The sequence below is a fragment of the Anser anser genome, assembly GCF_964211835.1.
Source record: "Anser anser genome assembly, chromosome: 1".
Classification (NCBI taxonomy): domain Eukaryota; kingdom Metazoa; phylum Chordata; class Aves; order Anseriformes; family Anatidae; genus Anser; species Anser anser.
In genome coordinates, this window is record NC_139720.1 from 64,042,902 (window position 1) to 64,059,990 (window position 17,089).

The 17,089-nt window shown below is 40.2% G+C and overlaps 1 protein-coding gene across 25 annotated transcripts in view; it reads right to left on the reverse strand.

The window, feature by feature from the left end:
• The window catches only part of BICD1 (BICD cargo adaptor 1), a 179,536-nt gene that overhangs the window by 35,889 nt on the left and 126,558 nt on the right, over positions 1-17,089 (reverse strand). For 16 of the 25 annotated variants that reach the window (XR_014578100.1, XR_014578101.1, XM_083820133.1 and 13 more), the window contains exons 4-5: positions 14,067-14,537; positions 7,311-8,405 (exon numbers count right to left, since the gene is read on the reverse strand). Coding sequence is in view for 23 of the 25 variants with exons in the window: in XM_083820133.1 (XP_083676259.1) it covers positions 7,311-8,405; positions 14,067-14,537 (1,566 nt within the window). In the remaining 2 variants the exon portion in view is untranslated. The remainder of the gene's footprint in view (positions 1-7,310; positions 8,406-14,066; positions 14,538-17,089) is intronic. The other 9 variants (XM_083820130.1, XM_083820128.1, XM_083820134.1 and 6 more) reach the window with 1 other exon arrangement.

Sequence of the window (17,089 nt, forward strand, 5' to 3'; positions counted from 1 at the left end):
TCAAACTTGAAACACATCAGCAACACATTGTAAAACAAAACAAAACAAAAGCCACTTAGGGTTTTTAGCAGCCCTGATGACATATGCTTTGGTATAATGTAGGATGGTAGACACCAACCTACGCCTTAGCAGGAAAAAACAGAAATCATCACTTTCTATGTTTCCAACCACGAGCAAAAATTAACACATAAATTAACATGGAGAAGAAAGATTAATTACGTTTAACAAAGACACATTTTTGAAAAGAAATCTAGAACATAGTGAGTCAGCGGACAAATTCCTTCTTAACAGGTATGATTAAATTAGATTAATTTAAGAATTTTCAGGTCACTAATGAGGCAGAAGTGATTTATGAGAGCAGAGCTAGGCTCTATTGCTTAAACTGGGTTCTGCTTTGGCCCAAAGCAAGAATTCAGATGTCTTTGCTCTGCAAGAGGAGTCCAGCCCACTGTCTCTTAACTATGGCAGTTCAAATACAGAATTCACCTATTCAAGATTTTTCCTTTGTTTAGGAATAAAAATGAGTTAAAGAAATGTGCTGTGCCACTTAATGCTAGACTTATAAAAAATAAATTAATTGTTTCAGTATTGGAAGCATACGTATTCCCTGTAAGCCCAGTAGTTTACACACAGGGGAACTGTGTGCAAGGACTAGAGCTAAATAGTTAACAGGAATCAATGCCCTTTCCTCTTGCCCCTCCAGTTATTCTTCATAACCAAAATTCTGTCTCAACAGAAACCAAAGGGGAAAATGTCATTCTGCAGAAATTCATGAGGATCACCTCCTATGCAGAAACTCAATATTCATGTTCTGGCTGGTTGTGCTGATCTAGCAAAACAAAGTTTCAGTGCCTGCAGTTCAACTGGCCTGTTTGCTCTGGCCATTTCTGCACTACCAGAGAAGTGTGCTGGAAAGCATTAAGTATTATAGCTCAAGACAAGGCATCACTTTATCATTGCCTTGTTTTCTGAAGAATTTAGAAAAACGTAATCTTGGTATTCTGAAGTAGGAAAGGATAACACTAATTAATTACTTCTACTTTTCCCATAGACAATCAACAATTTTCTACCCAGTAGGTTTTATGTAGCCACAGCTGAAATTTATTTTCCAGGTATGGTAGAACCCTGAGGAAGTGTGTTTTTCCATCACCAATGCCTTAATTTGTTTTATAATAAAAATTGAAGATACGTAGAATATAACAAAATATGCATTTTATCATAAAACAACAAAGACTTCAACAGTACTTTCTCATTGTTAACCATCTTAATAGGTTCTTTATATATGCCTAACAAGCTTTTCAACATGTTCCTTTGCAGGCTGCCCAGGGTCTCCCTTCTCAAATTCTCCTAAGTGAAGAATCATGAGCACAAGTGCAGTATCAGCAAAGCAAAACTGAGCGAAATGTGTTTTTAATAGGCAAGACAAAGTAGGGGGGACAAATCAGGAGATGCTTCTGCTAGAAATGTGCAGACAGGCAACCACAGCCAGTGGAGCAGAAGGGCATTGCTTCAATGCGATGCTCAGTTTCCTCAATCAGTCCTTGTAAGAGCCAGCATGCACCGGTCTGTGCAGATGCTCATGTTACCCAGAGCTCATCAGTTTGGGACCTGGATGCTGACTGAGGCCGAGTGCTGTCAGACTCCTTGGCTCTGAGGATGTCGTTTTACAACTTAGCTAAATCAATCTATATTGGCTAGCTGCCACTGAAAGAATAATTACCCAGCCTTTCTCCATCCCTAACCTTTGCACACTGGATGGTTTTCTTCTGTGTTTACCACGAACTGGTCTGGGGAGCTGAACAGGCAGAAAATGAGCCTGAAGCACCCTGGAGCCAGGATGCATGATGAGGAGCATGGCTCAGGGTACAAGGGGTGGTTGGACCCTCTCTTGCAGAGTATCCATGTGTCTGGTCACCTCTGCTGCACTGCTAGGCTGTGCTGTGAGTACCATACCCAGGGAGAAGGCAGACTGAAGACACAGCTTCATGCTGTTCTTCCTCCAGCAGAAGCTATAGCCTAAATTATTTGTTTGTTCTTCCTCATAGCCAGTCTCCAAAATTGTGCCCACTGCACCATGTGTGTGGCTGTGCCTGGAACCAGCTCTGGGGATAATCTAGGGAGGGAGCAGAGAGCTCCAACAAGTGGACTCCTGCCAGTGTGAAACACTAGTAAGGAAGAGAGCTAGGGCACACCAAGCTCATCACACCTGTTCCCCCAGAACACAATTGCAGAGTTTGGGCCTTCAGGAGTTGAGGTGAACACATACCCAAGGTGCTGCCAGAACTAATAAAGACCTTTTCGTGCCTCTCCTTATCCTTACAGAAGAGATCCATGCTCAAATCCAGCTTCCTAAAGGTTTCCCTCCTGAAATCCATGAACATACCTCATTTTCCCTATATAGATTTCATATTCCAGGAAGACTTTATATCTCATTTACTTTATATTAAGAGTAGAAGAAGCAAACCAAGTAAAAACAAAATGTTGCTGAAAGAATATTAAGTCCTGCTGTGGTATGTACAAAAAAGGAGATCAGCAGCTTGCCATTTTAGTGCAGAAACCACATGTGATAATGAATCTTTCCACCCAGCTTCAGTGTACAAATTCCACTGCACTGTGTCTATATAACAACTGAGCTTTTGTTTACAGATCAGGTGCTGCACATGTGGTGTTACCCAGCCCAGTTATCTGAAGGACCTTTACCGATATCTCAGTTATGGAAGCTGCAGACACCATAGTTATTGCCAATAATATGGATGTGAAAGTCTTCCTTACTCATACAGCTCCTTCCCATTCAATTATTTACCTAGAAGAATGACTGATCATATTTCAGTCACAATTTCAGGATATTAAATTCCCCTCACAGGCAGGTTTGCTCTCTGTAAGTTATTAGAAACCAAAATCAAAACCATTACTGAACTGGTCCTAAAAATTATTATATCATTAATTTGATATTACTTCACGATTTATGCTCCCTGTTAATCCTAATGTTACTTGGTTTTGCTCTACGGAACTGGTGCTGACACAGTAATTACAGCTACAAATAAACAGATACATAAATCAAGCTGAAGTAAGCAAGCAAGCTAGCAAGATTTATGTTGTGACTTGCTATCTTGAGCCATTGATTTGTTTAATAATCAGTTTCCCTGGTCTTAGCTTTGTGGCTTCTTAGAGCAAATCATGTCCTCTTTTCCATCTTATAATGTTTGGTGTCTTCTATTTCTGGCCCAGCCTAATGCTAAAATGCTGATGTGAAAATATTACTAAAGAAAACACAGCTAGAATAAAAAGAAAGACTTTAGCATCAGATATTGTCAAATGCAGAAAGCTAGGCAACAGCTTATCAGGTTCAAACAGAAATTTATTGCATGTTGTTAGAGATTTAAAAGCTGTAACTGCACTGCCAGAGTGCCCAGCCCACTGCAACAGAAGGAGCAAGAAACAGAGATTCCTTCAGTGCTTTCCTGCAGTCAGGTAATTTCCTGTAGTCAGGCAATTTCCTCTTAGGAGAACTGAACACAGTTCAAGTTTGTTCTTTTTTTTTTTTTTCTTCCAGTGAGCCGTCTGTCCCTGTACCTGGGTAACAGAGGATGTTAGCACACTGCAATGAAATGTATGGCCAGGAAAGCTGTACATTTTTAATGGAATGTTGCAATACTTCTGATGGTCACTAGATAGCACCAGTGCTTCCCCAATAAAGGGCGTAACTCCATTACTGAAATACAGCCCCAAATACCCAGGGCCTGGCTGCTGATCTGCCCCCAGGATCTGAACGTTGGGATGCTCTAGAAAGACCAGTTCCTGTCATTTTTTTCCAGTGCATTCGATTGTGCTAATTTTGCCTCCCAAAATTATTCAAAAAATAAAAAATAAAAATAACAATCACCTTAAGTATCTCACAGCATGATGTACAGGATGAAAAGACATCACTGCATGTCAACATGCAGTCTTCAACATGCATGCTTCATTAGGGCTCAAAAGATGTTTTTAATAAATTGCAATACAAACTTTTGTGGATTTAGAGAAAATGAAAAAACCTAAATCAGATGTCCTCTGTAGGCTTGTCTAAATTGAACCCACAGAGGAAAATATCCCCAACCTTTTGCTGCTTAGAAACTTATTATTTTGGAGAGGAAGAACTCAAGGGGATAAATCTTGACTCATGTTTTCTGAACATGAGATGTGCTTTTGGTTGCTTTTTGTTCTTGGGAAACACTCATTGCCAGAGGCTGGCAGTACTGCTACACCACAATTAACTGAACCCCCATCTCTCTAACTTTAAATTTCTTCACCCCTTTTATATTATTATGCCTTTTAACTTAAAAGTTTGAGGATACTGTTATTTGGTTTGCATTACAAGAATTGATACCCAGTTGAATAGCTACCAACATTTATGCTGTTACCCAACAAAGAAAAGTTTAGCTCATAGCACCTTCTTACTCAGCAAATCTATCTTTCCCATTTCAGTGAGCACACTTCAGGATGATGTGTTACTTCTGACAGTAATTAAAACAAACAAACAAACAAACAAAGATTTAGAAAGACTGAGCTAGTTTAAAATAAATGATAGGTCTATGCTACTGTAAAAAAAAAATCTTTGTTTTGGTATCTAAAGATGTACTTCAATTACATCTTAATTACATGGAAAATCCTCATGTAATTGCTCAGAGCTATTATTACTTAGCTAAGGACGGTACTTAATTACTCCAATTAATATTTAGGGGAGCATGGTATAAATGACTCAATGTATACTGAAATACAGATGCAATTTAAAAATCCCCAGTACCTAGAAATACAATTGCAGATCCAATCATCAATTAAATTTCAAACTTTAACTTCAGATTAATCAACTTCTGAGAATTTTAACAGTGAAATCCTATCACCGTCATCAGAGAATAGGATCCCAAGCTATTAACCAGGATTTATGCCCCCATGTGGTTATTACTACACATCTTTAAGATGAGAAAAGTCCTGGACAGAGACTCTGTCCCTGTAGTGTCTTGCATTCACTTAATTCTGTGCATAAGAAGACTGTCTGAAATAAATAAAACTGTTTGCGTGTTCAAATTTAACTTCTTAAAATTATTTGCAGACCCAGAATCTATCAGATACAAGGGGCTTGGGAATATATACCATGCAAAAATATTGTGAGTATTCTTGAAAAACACACCATTATGCAGTACTCTTTTGGTATTTAATATAGAATTCTGCAATTCTCAGCCTATTTACATTGGTATAACATCAAAAATAAAGTGGGTTTGATGAGTTGATAGTAAGACCCTGATAATTACAAGCCTGTCAGTTTCACTTCACTGCCTGGCAAAATTATGGAGAAAATTATTCTGGTAGTTATTGAAAAACACATGAAGGACAATGTGGTCACTGGCCACAGCCAAGGCAGGTTCATGAGGGTAAGGTCCTGCTTAATGAACTTGATTTCCTTTTATGACAAGGTCACCCATCTAGTTGACCAAGGGAAGCCGGTTTATGTAATCTTTTTGGATTCCAATAAAGCTTTTGATACTGTTTCTCACAGTATCCTTCTGGACGAAATGTCCAGCATACAGCTAGATAAAAACATAATGTGATAGGTGAACAATTGGCTGATGGATCAGGCTCGAAGAGTTATTAAGTAAATGGGGTTACATCAGACTGGTGGCCGGTCGCTAGTGGGGTCCCACAGGGTTCCATTTGGGGGCCAGTTCTCTGTCATGTTTTCATAAATGAGTTGGATGTAGGACTAGAAGGTGTAATGAGTAAGTTTCCAGATGATACTAAGTTGGGAGGAGCTGCTGACTACATCAAGGGTAGAGAGGCCGTGCAGAGAGATTTGGACAAACTAGAGAGCTGGGCAATCACCAACAATATGAAGTTTAACAAGAGCAACTGCCAGCGTCTGCACCTGGGAAGAGGCAACCCTGGGTATACGTACAGACTGGGGGATGAGAGGCTGGAGAGCACTCCTGCAAAAAAGGGATCTGGGGGGTGTGATTGATGGCACTGAATGTGAGTCAGCAGTGTGCCATGGCAGCCAGGAGGGCCAAGAACACCCTGGGGTGAATCAGGCACTGATGGCTGGTTAAGGAAAGGATTGTCCCAGTCTACTCTGGAGCTTTCGAGGCCTCACTCTGAGTACAGTTTATAGTCTGGGGCATCAAAATATAAGAAGGTCATAAAACTATTAGTGTCCAAAGGAGAGTTACAAAGATGGTGAGGGGTCTGGAGGGCAAGCCATATGAAGAGTGGCTAAGGTCAGTTGGTTTGTTCAGCCCAGAGCAGAGCAGGCTGAGGGGAGGCCTCATGGCAGCCTGCAGCTCCCTCACGAGGGGAGCGGAGGGGCAGGCGCTGAGCTCTGCTCTCTGGGGACAGCGACAGGACCCGAGGGAACGGCATGGAGCTGGGACAGGGGAGGGTCAGGCTGGGTGTTAGGGAAAGGGTCTGCACCCAGAGGGTGGTCGGGCACTGGGACAGGCTCCCCAGGGCACTGGTCACAGCCCCAGGCTGCCAGAGTTCAGGAAGCATTTGGACAACGCTCTCAGACACATGGTTTGGTTTTTGGGGGGTCCTGTGTGGAGCCAGGAGTTGGACTCAGTGATCCTTGTGGGCCCCTTCCAACTCAGGATGCTGTATGATTCTATGATTTTTAAGCTGTTTGCTTTTTCAAAATACTCATTTGAAATTTTTTATTCTTGTAAAATATAACTTTATAATGAATCTGTCTCAAAAAAAATGCAGTTACTGTTTCAGGTTGCTTTATCATATAGTGATGTTGTCCCTTTTCTTAAAAACAAACCAAAAAAATTATAATCTAAAGGATAAAAAATGTTGCAACAGCAGGAAAAGTTATAAGAATAAAGAAATAATAATTTAAAAAAAAATCCAACGACCTGTAAATAAAATAACTCATCATTTCACCTGGTGTTTTATCACTAAAATGCCCTGCTCTATATAGTCCAAGGTGACTGTTTGCACTCTCACACCTGCCGTTCTCTTCAAGAGGTGTGCTTTAGCTTTCTGTTTTTTAAATTAATTTCCTTAAAGTTGCTGTGGTGCTTGACTGTAGTGGATCCTTCCCTGCCCCTCTGCTTTTCCCTCACTCTCTCTGCTGCCTGAGCCCTTGCTGAACGGTGTGTGCTGGAAAAACCAGAGCTGGAGAGCTTAGAGAGGAGGTGGGGTGGGAGGGAAGAAAGGCCTGTCCTCACTGTGATTGAGAGGCTCAGTAAAATCTCTCCCCCTGAAATACTGATGGATAAGCTTGCAAGTGACCTGTATAAATAACAGGCACTCCCAGACGACTCTTTTTGGCACCTTACCTGCTTGTTGGCTTTCAGGACTGCTCTCAGGGTTGCTATCTGCTCCCGCTTGGTACTCAGGAGGGATTTCAGCTTCAGTATCTCTTCCATTAAGGCCTCCTTGTCTTTGTCAATCATGGGCGCCAGCTCCCGAGCTGCAGCACGCTGGCGCGACAGCTGCAGTGACCGATCTACAGCCTTCTGCAAGTGCTTGATTTGGTCCCTTATTATGGCATTGAGGTTGTAGATGTTCATCGGCTCTTTGCGAATGTCACTGGTATCAGAGACAGGGGAGGAAGGAGGGGCTGTGATGACGGGGGAAATTGTAGGTGTTTTAGTTGGGCTCTGCTCCTTGCCAGGCTCCACGGCCTCTTTTGTCACCTGCTCGGTTGGGGTCCTGGCTTCTACGGGTGATGCCATTCCCCTTCTGGCAAGTCGCGGGGAAAGGAGACCTCGAGGGTCATCTGGTCCTTTCAGGCTGCCGCTGCGGGTGACTCTGCTTTGCCTGTAATAGTCCAACATAACCCTGTTTGGTGTCTCGTTGTTGCACAGGCAGACGTGATGGTAGAGCTGAGCCAGTTCCTCACTAAACGTCACCAGCTCATCCTGGGCGGTGTTGAGGGTATTGTGGTTTTCATTCGCTATGCTTGTCATCCTTTGTAATTCCTTTTCCATGTGGACCATTTTTTCCTGGCTTTCCTTGGTCGACTTCTCCAGGGTTGTCACCTGTTCATCATATGTCTGGATTCTGCTCTCATATTTCGCCTTCTCTTCAGTGTAGTTTTCCACATATTTATTGTATTTCTCCTTTAAGGCTTTGATTTCTGCTTTAAGGTCTATCACCTCTGTAACAGCTACTTTGTATTTACATTCTAGAATCTCCAAGCCATTGATGTCCACTTCATAGTCATGTGCTTCCTCGCCAGGATCTCTGCCCTTCTCACTGTCATGCTCTGCTTTTAGCTCCTTGTTGCTTTGCAGCCCCCTCATGGCGTTGACGTGTTCCGTGAGCCTGTGGACTCGCTCATGTTGCTCAGTCAGGGCTCCCTTCGTGTGCTCCAGCTGCGTCTGAGACTCTTGTAGGTTGGCCAGGAGAATGGCCTTCTCTCTCTCCACCTGCAACAGAGTCAAAGTTAGACACCTGGCATCTGATCCTACCCGTGCTTTTCTGTTGAACACCTAACTCTGCCAATCATGTTCACCACTTCCACTCCCCCACTCTGCATATGCAACCTGAGGGCTTCCAAAAGATTCTACCCATATACCCCTAAACCATGAAATTAAGTCAAAGAGATATGTGCAACTTGTAGAGGATTATGAAGTCCCAACTTCTGCTGCCATATGCAGTATCTCACACATTGCCCACTGAAGAATTAGTGCCCAAGCACTAAGTGCATAGTTAGCTAGCGTGATGACACTGGATTTATCAAGACATATGTTCCCTGAATTTTATAGGCATAACTGCATCACTGTCAACTATAACATGTTACACTGATACATACATATTTCCCAGTGGAGTTTAAATTCACATTTCCTGTGAATAGCTTTACCATCCTCCACAATTTTTATTTATATCTTTGGACTGTTGCGAATTTTCATAAAGAGGGGCTTGATTATTGAACGCAAATACAGTAAACAAATGGCTGTGTACATTTCCACAGATTAGATCAAATAACCCACCATCTGTGAATACAACACAGATCAGGAGCCTGAGCACATGCAGCTCCTAGGAAGCCCCTTCCCCAGCACTTCAAGGAAAGCAAAATCCATCCTTTTAAGAATAATGCAGAAAAAGTGGAATTTGCAGTATAATTAACAAACCACAGGTTCTGACCTATTAAGTTCCTTTCTGAATAGCCAGAGAAACGTGGATGTTGAAAAGTGGAAGAGGTCCTAGAGGACTCTTCTTGACGTTTTAAAGCACAGCATCTTAAAGCAAGCGAACAAGAAAAATCTATCTGCTCAGATATTCACTGCTCATAACACCCCTGAATGATTCTCATTTAAAATTTTAGTGTAATGTTCCAACTTTTTTCTTCTTTGCCTTCATCCTGTTCTGAGCTGTGAATTGGGAAGCAGAGGAAGGCACAGGGACATGGCATGATTCTCGCTCTCATGGCCTTTGCAGCAGGACCTGGAGCCTATCAGGCTGACTGCTCTTACTCTCCCTCTGCTGCAGTATCTCAGCCCAGTATTTACACGTGCAAAGACATCATGTTCCACACTCCCACTGTGCGTGGCTGAATTACTAATTCAGAGAATTCAAAGCTGTCAGTTCTGAAAGACCCTTCAAAAAAGCATTGCCTTCCCTATCAGCATCCCCCCAGGTAGTTTTTGGAAGAGTCAAAGCAGCCACCATGAAACTCACTGATGGAAAAGAAAAGCCTTTTAGAGACTTTGAGCTTATTAATGTTGTCTCACAAAATGTTTGAAGCAGTGGTTCAGACTCCTGTTGTCTCATAATGGGGCTTCTGAGCAGTAGCTGCTGCTCAGAAATAAAGGTTACTAAGGCATATGATGATCCTCCGGCTTTACAGAAAGGCTTTCAAAACATTGCCTCAATTACAACTTGCAGTCGATTGCAGGCAAAGACCGTAAGATTAAAAACAGAAGCCATGTTAAAAACATCTAAATAGTCGGCCTAGTTTTCTTGTGTGCAGGTGACTGATGACTCAAGAAAAAAAAAAAAAAATCATCATTATTTTATGACCCAAGAAGAATCTGTCTCCTTAAATATAGGAAGCTCCATTTAGGCACTACATAGCCTGTGCTGTAATGCAGAAGAGGACAGCTGAATGCAATGAGTACACTGGTACAACTGTTCCCCAATTGCCATCCCAGTCTGCCTTTAGCCTGTCGTGCAGCTCACCACCGGTGTCATCCCGCTCTTGTTGAGCATCTGGTTTACTGAGAGAAAACACAAAACAGCACAATCCTCCCTCCCACCAAGCCACCTTCTTAAACGGTGATGGCTCTGTGCAGATTTCCCTGCCAGGCCTATCCTGGGGACCAACACAGAGCTACCAGCAAAAGCATTTTCATTATCTTCCCTACGAATTTTCCACTGGGTAGCCTGCCTGAGGTCTGCTCTCCCTGGCAGCTCTCAGCTGAACTCTAGTTGCTACCACCTGGCACAGCAGGCTGAAGTGTTAATTACATTACCCTCACCAGCTAATGGAGGTATTTATTCCTTCAGCCTGGTAAGGTGAAATACATGTGAGCTTCTGGTAATTTAAAGGACCATCTCGCCTTATGGTGAGAAGCGTGGATAATGATGCACACACCAAAGACAGTTGGCTTTTTAAAATATATGTGCCCACATGTGTGGGTATGTTCACATGGAAGCAGGCAATTAACAGTGGATTCCACCAGTGTAAAAATTAAAAGCCAAAGAGTTTTTCCTTACATTAAAAACAAAAAGATGACTTGGTGCTAAAGAAGTACTGTGTTTCAGTGTCTGCTTAAATTTATCAGACAGAATCCTACCAGATTATTGACCTTAGCTGTCATATTCTATAATGAAGAAAAACTGCAACAGAGCTAATAGGGATCTTTACGATCATTTTTCTGCTGAACATAAATGGGGTCTGGAAATAAATGCTTCTCTCAAACAGAAAGGATTATTTCTAGAGAAAACATTCAAATTTAAAGCCCATACACCATCTTGTACAGTAGGTAAAATGAAATACATGGATCTACTGAATTTCACTCATTCTAGTCCAGTAATTATGGATGACATTAATCCACTTCTGTTTGAAGATAAATACGTGCTCCTACTTCCAAGGATAAAAAATGAAGCTCCAACTGAGCCCACAGTGCACCTTCTGAATATTAACAGCTCTGCTGTTTCTAAGGACAGTAGTTATATTTATTGTTCTAGACAACAGTCTTTTATTCCACATAGAACAAACGTTTGGGAATAGGCTGCTCTTCTTCCATCTGTTTTTATGATGAAATTAGTAGCTGTGGAAAGGATCCTTGTCATTATCTTAAAATGAAAATAAAAGCAATTCAATAGTATTTGTACCCATTTTGAAGGGTATCCTTCCTTCCTTTCAAAGATTTCAGTTTGAGAAGTTTTCCTCCCCAATTTATTTTATAGTTTGCACTTATGGAAGCCAATTATAGCATTGCTATTTCATTCTTTTTTCTTTTTTTTTCCCCTTTTTTTTTTTTTTAACATAACATGAGAATATCAGTGAACAATTCCTGGTGAGACTGGAATAAATGAAAAGGAGAACTCCTCAGACACATCATTTTTGTCAGAGAGTAACAGGCAGTTAGAGGAGTGTCAGAATCTGGGCTGACTGACACTTTCTTTTTTAAAAGAAAGCTTAATCTAAGTTTTATAATGTTGGCCTTGGGAATAGGGAAAGCAGCAGGAAGAGAGGAGTCCTAGGCTTTAAAACTGGGATGGTAATTCTTCCCACTGTACAAGAAATGTGAAAGCAGAACAGAAAGCCTTGAGCAAATGGAATATGAGAATTCTCATCAAAACATTTGTTACCTAGTGGATTTAAAAGATGGGAAGTGGTCACTTGCAGTTGAACCTCTGCTAGGGACCAGCACAGATCACAGAGCATTAGCATCCCAAAGTTGAAAAAGGATCTTTTATCTGTCATGCTAACTTTTTTGGTGCAGACTTCTTTTTGAGATTGAATACTAAAAAAACTAGCCACACACATGCACAAAATGGCAAATCCAAAGTTTGATTCTCTCAAAAAAGAAGCCCACTGTCCTATAGACATGAAAATGCTTCCTAAAGAGAAGGTCAGTTCCTTTAACAGCTCTGTCATTGTAGAAACCTCTTCTGAGTAAAGAAGAGGAGCATGTACCAAATATTGAGATATGACTGTATGAACACCACATGGCAAAGACACTGCTGAGGAGAAAAAATCCAATTTTGCTGAAGAATTACCTTTTGTCAGCTTGAACCCAATTAAATCTCCCTCTTACCATGAGGAAAAACTTTTGATGGAATTTTTCACAGTTAATTCATGTGACCCAAGGTGAGCTGATACAATGAAACAGAGAAGATGATTACTTTAAAAAGAGTACACATCAGCAGTTCGTAGTAAGCCTTTCCAGTATCTAAAGAAATCAGGTTTCCAGCTAGGTATAGTCTCCCTTTTTCAAACCTTTTAACATCACTAGAATACTAAACAACAATGGAGGCTATTTCCATGAGCTGCTGAGGCCCAAAGAAGCCACTGTGACCAAAAAATGGTTAGATTTATCTTCTAGGGTCCTTCTAGAGTCCTAGGATGGACAGCTAGTGGCTAGTGACTGTCAGAAGTCTGACTCCTTGTTTAAGAAGTGTAAAAGTAGTAATGTTAAAATCAGAGATGATAAAAATGCAATATATTGCAATATCTTTCAAGTAGAAGTTTCCTGATTCAACAAGTTCAATATTGAATAAAATCAAGAAAAGACTTAGCCAAACAACCTTGTTTTTTAATTTCCAAACAGCTTTCACTTCATATTTCTATTACACTTCATTGTAAATTATGCTTGAAAACAGTTAAACTGTATATTAAAATATGAACATATCAAAGCATGTTTTTTCTGAAGTTGGGTATTTTTTCTTAACATTGTATTTCTGAATAAAATCACAACTTGCACTTAATATGTATGTAGAAGCAAAATATACATGCTGTTTCTATTTTAATACTGGAAGAGTCTCTATCAGAATTTTTCACAGAAATAAAATTGCAAATTTCAAGCTTTTCTGGTTAAAATATGTATATTCTGCATCAAAGGTAACTTCACTAGATGCCATTGACATTTTCCTTGTTGTAGCTCAGATCAAAACTTCCCACGGTGAGTTTGGTGATTAAGTAAATAAAACAATTAACACTTCAGCAAATACAGGACAAACTCATAGAGATTTGTTGTTCTCCAGCAAGAGCTGAAAATTGGGTTTGCTCGACTTTACCTCCAAATCACACTGTAAGCAGATCTTACTTTAGGAGAGACCCTCTTTGTCAGCCCACAGCTAGAAAATGCTGGATGTTTCTTTGAAGGTACCAAAACCTTTCAAGCTCTTTTGGCAGAGCAGATGCTCAACAGCTTGGACAGAGGGACCCCTTCACTGTGTTGCACTGTACCCCTTTCTAAGATAATGTCAGCTCTGGGCTATCAGCTTGATATTTAATTTGTATCACACCCCAAGCTCCTATTCTGGTTATGCCTGGGCTGAGCCTGGATAAATCGAAAATAAATGATCAACATTCACTAACCTACGCATCTGCTGGGACTCCCCACATGGACAAGGCATGACACCTCAGATGCTCTGTGAGTGCACAGGTATTAAGAGGAATGCTTCTCTCCTTTTGTTCTCTCCTGATTGCATGCTAAGTTTAATGGCAAAAAACCCTCTGACTTGCAAAGATCATAATCAAATCCATTCGTATTTCACTTTTTTTTTTTTCCTGGATAATTTTGGTCATACTGAAGAGGACTTTATTCTACTTGAAACCTCAGGGATATTTCCCATTATTTAACCAGGAAAAGAGAATCTAGCCACATGCAACTACAGTAACTAAGCCCCTTTCTACTCTTTCCAGTAAACATCAGCTCAGATGATGCTGACTTTGCACAGACAACTATTCTGTCCTCTAAGGTTATTTCTGTCAAAATCTGAATATGGAGAAACACCAAAGTAGAAATACGTGGTCAAGAAGAACATTGGGGGAAGTTGAGGTCAATGCAAAAACTAGCACCAGGGTCCATATGATGTGTGCCCAGAAGTTTTAGGACATTAAATTAAACTCTTACCTGCATAAGTTGCTGCTTCAGTTTCTGTATTTCTGATATGTTGAGCTCACTGAAGAGGTCGGAGACGGGGTGCAGAGATTCTCCTTTCCTACCCGTGGGAGTTCGGTAGTCACCATTGAGTTTCACAAGAGGCCCATGGATATGTCCATTCATTTTGTCATCATTGTTGGGCTCGCTCGCATCCTCTGCAAACTTTAATCCATCTACTGATATATTAATATGGTTATTATACATACTATCATTGAGGTTGATATACTGGGAGAGTTCCTTTCTCAGATTGTTCTTTTGCTCCCTTTCATTTTTTAAAGTTTCCAAGGCTTCCTCCAGCTGATGCTCTGCAATCTCCTTCAGCCGGATGGCATCTTCTAGCTGACTGTTAAGCAACACTGTCTCCTCCTCAAATCGTTTAATCTCATGCTTTAAGCCTTCATATTCAACCTGAATTAGACAAGACAAAGAACATTCATAATACTAAAACTTGAGTCATGAAAACCTGCCATTTATCAGCCCTATTGAAATAGGTACTACAGAAAATGTAATGTTAAATACCAGGCATTGCCTGCAGTTGCAAAGAAATGTCTGCACAGAAAATGCAAGTGGAGCTTTCTTTGTTGAAGATTCCACTGCACACTTTTTACAGCAGGTGAGAAACAGGAAATATTACACCTTTTCCCAAATAACTTATGACAATAAACGATGTATTTCATGGAAAGAAACTGTTTAGTAGCAGGTGTGCCGGTAACCATAGATTTATTAAGAATTACCATTAGCGGTATATCATGGTACATATAAATCTCAGGTTAATATAGTCTGATTTATTAATTACAAATATTCTGAAGATTACTTCATATCTAAATTCTTACCAGATGTAAAGTCACACAGGCATGGATACTCTAAAGTACCTTGGTGTCTTAGTGTTCAAAAATACTGATGGAAGGTGCAGAAACTGCAGGAGAGCCTCAACTCTTTTCTGTGTTACATGATCTTCTCCTTTATTCAAAAAGCATTTAATTTTAAAAATTGGACACTGGGCTATTCACACAATCACTTTAAACTCCGAGATGCTTAAACTATTGCTCATTCAGCCACCCAGTCCTTGAACTGTGTGTAGGGATGCCATTTTGGAGCATGTGGTAACCTGTTTTTGCCTGAAACACCTCCACCACTGACCCTGCGCTGCTGCATCAGCCTTGGAGGGACTCACGGGTCCTTTGCCTTTGACAGCCCCACACACATTGCAGGATTTTATCAGTTTATTTATGTGCATTGTGGGCTGAGGAAATCATCTCTCTTCTTTAAAGGCGACTCCAACATCTCCCACAATAAGGAGATAACTGCAGTACTCTCTATTGCACCTAAAAAGAAGCAAAGCCTAGGGAAACCGATTCTAGCCTGAAACCAGTTGCTCAGCAATGTATAGACGGTGCAGAAGTTCCCCAGTGAGGCATATCTTCCCTTGCTGGCCCTCTTCATCTTCCTTTTCACTGGTAGAAAATCCCACAGAAATGAAAAGGAAGACTGGTAAAAATGTCTCCTAGTAAAAATGATCATACTTTGATTTTTAGTTTAATTCTAGGCATGTTAGTCACCCACCTTTTCATTTCTAAATGCCAAAAATTCCCTGTATTGGGTGAAATAATTTGGTGGTTTGGCAAAGGAAAAGAAACACTGAACTTTCATCCTTCTACAAAAAAAAAAAGAACCTTTTAGTTTGAGACATTTCTAATTCAAATGAATATGCATTACTATGTGCAATTTTAAGCCATTGTCTAAAATATTTTTTATTTGATATGTATATTTTTAAACAAACTATAAGATTCTGGTGAATACAGAAACATTAACCATTCCTTTTGGAGTAGAATGTTAATCAACCTGTCAAAAGTCTTGTACTCATAAGCTTTTGGAAAGGCAAGCTTAAAAATCAAAGCACTAATCTTCAAACCCAGAGAATGAAAAAATATTGAACAACAAAGAAAGTTCCCAAGTCATACTGAGAGATTTTAAACAGAAAAGAAAAATCTATCGTATTTTGAAATTTGCATTTAGGTACCTGGTATATTCTCTGATTGTAGAAAGACATCCATCTAAAAAAATTATTAAATCCAATCAAGTAGCTACGTTTACAACTTAAAGACTTGGAGAGGAATGAAAAAAAAAAAAAACCACCAAAAATCATAGACTTTCTTCCATTTTAAATCCATATGAAAATCAGAGTTCCACATAATCTATGCAGTTAACTGTATCATGGATTCTTGCTTACAATATACTTGTAACATATGGTTTTGTAAGTTAAAGTAGTAAAATATAAAACGCTCTTGATATTTTATCTTGTAGATTGAAATTGGTTTTGGAATCACAAGTGCGTGGGTATGTGATATGAAATGACTGATTTTTTATGTCGTTCAAAATGTGGCAATGCTTTTTCGCTCCCCAGAGTGCCAGCATTTGATTCCATTAAGAATGAAATACTATGACAAATACAAACACTGGTAAACAGATTTTCTTCTGGGGGAAACTAGGATGGTCCATAAAGGGGTATTTATATTTACTTTTCCTGTGAAGATGCCTCCTATGAGGTTGGTGTGGAAAAAATATATTCCTCAAAGGCAGAATTTGCTGGCTTGTTAAATAACTCTGACATAAAGATGATCTGCTAGAAATTCAGAGTGTGAAATAAGGGAATGACACCCACTTGCATTAATTGTGCATTCTCTGCAGCACTGCTCCATTGTTCTACATGCTTCAATTGCATTTGTGCTAGTGGGGTAGAATAGCAAAGACAGATGAAATAGTGCTGCATATTCCTGCTGGAATAAGGCGACCTTGCTAATGGACTGCTGTCAGAAACTGCCAGTCTTGGCTATTTGATAAAAGCCCTAAACTAACCATTCAGTAGGCTAGGACATAAAACAGTCTGCAGAGAAATATTGCTGCAATCTGCTGGAAGTTAGGGAAATGCTGTTCCAGAGCACCATGTTATGCTGGTCTGGGAAGTGTCTAAAAGAAACTGTTTCATCATCCAG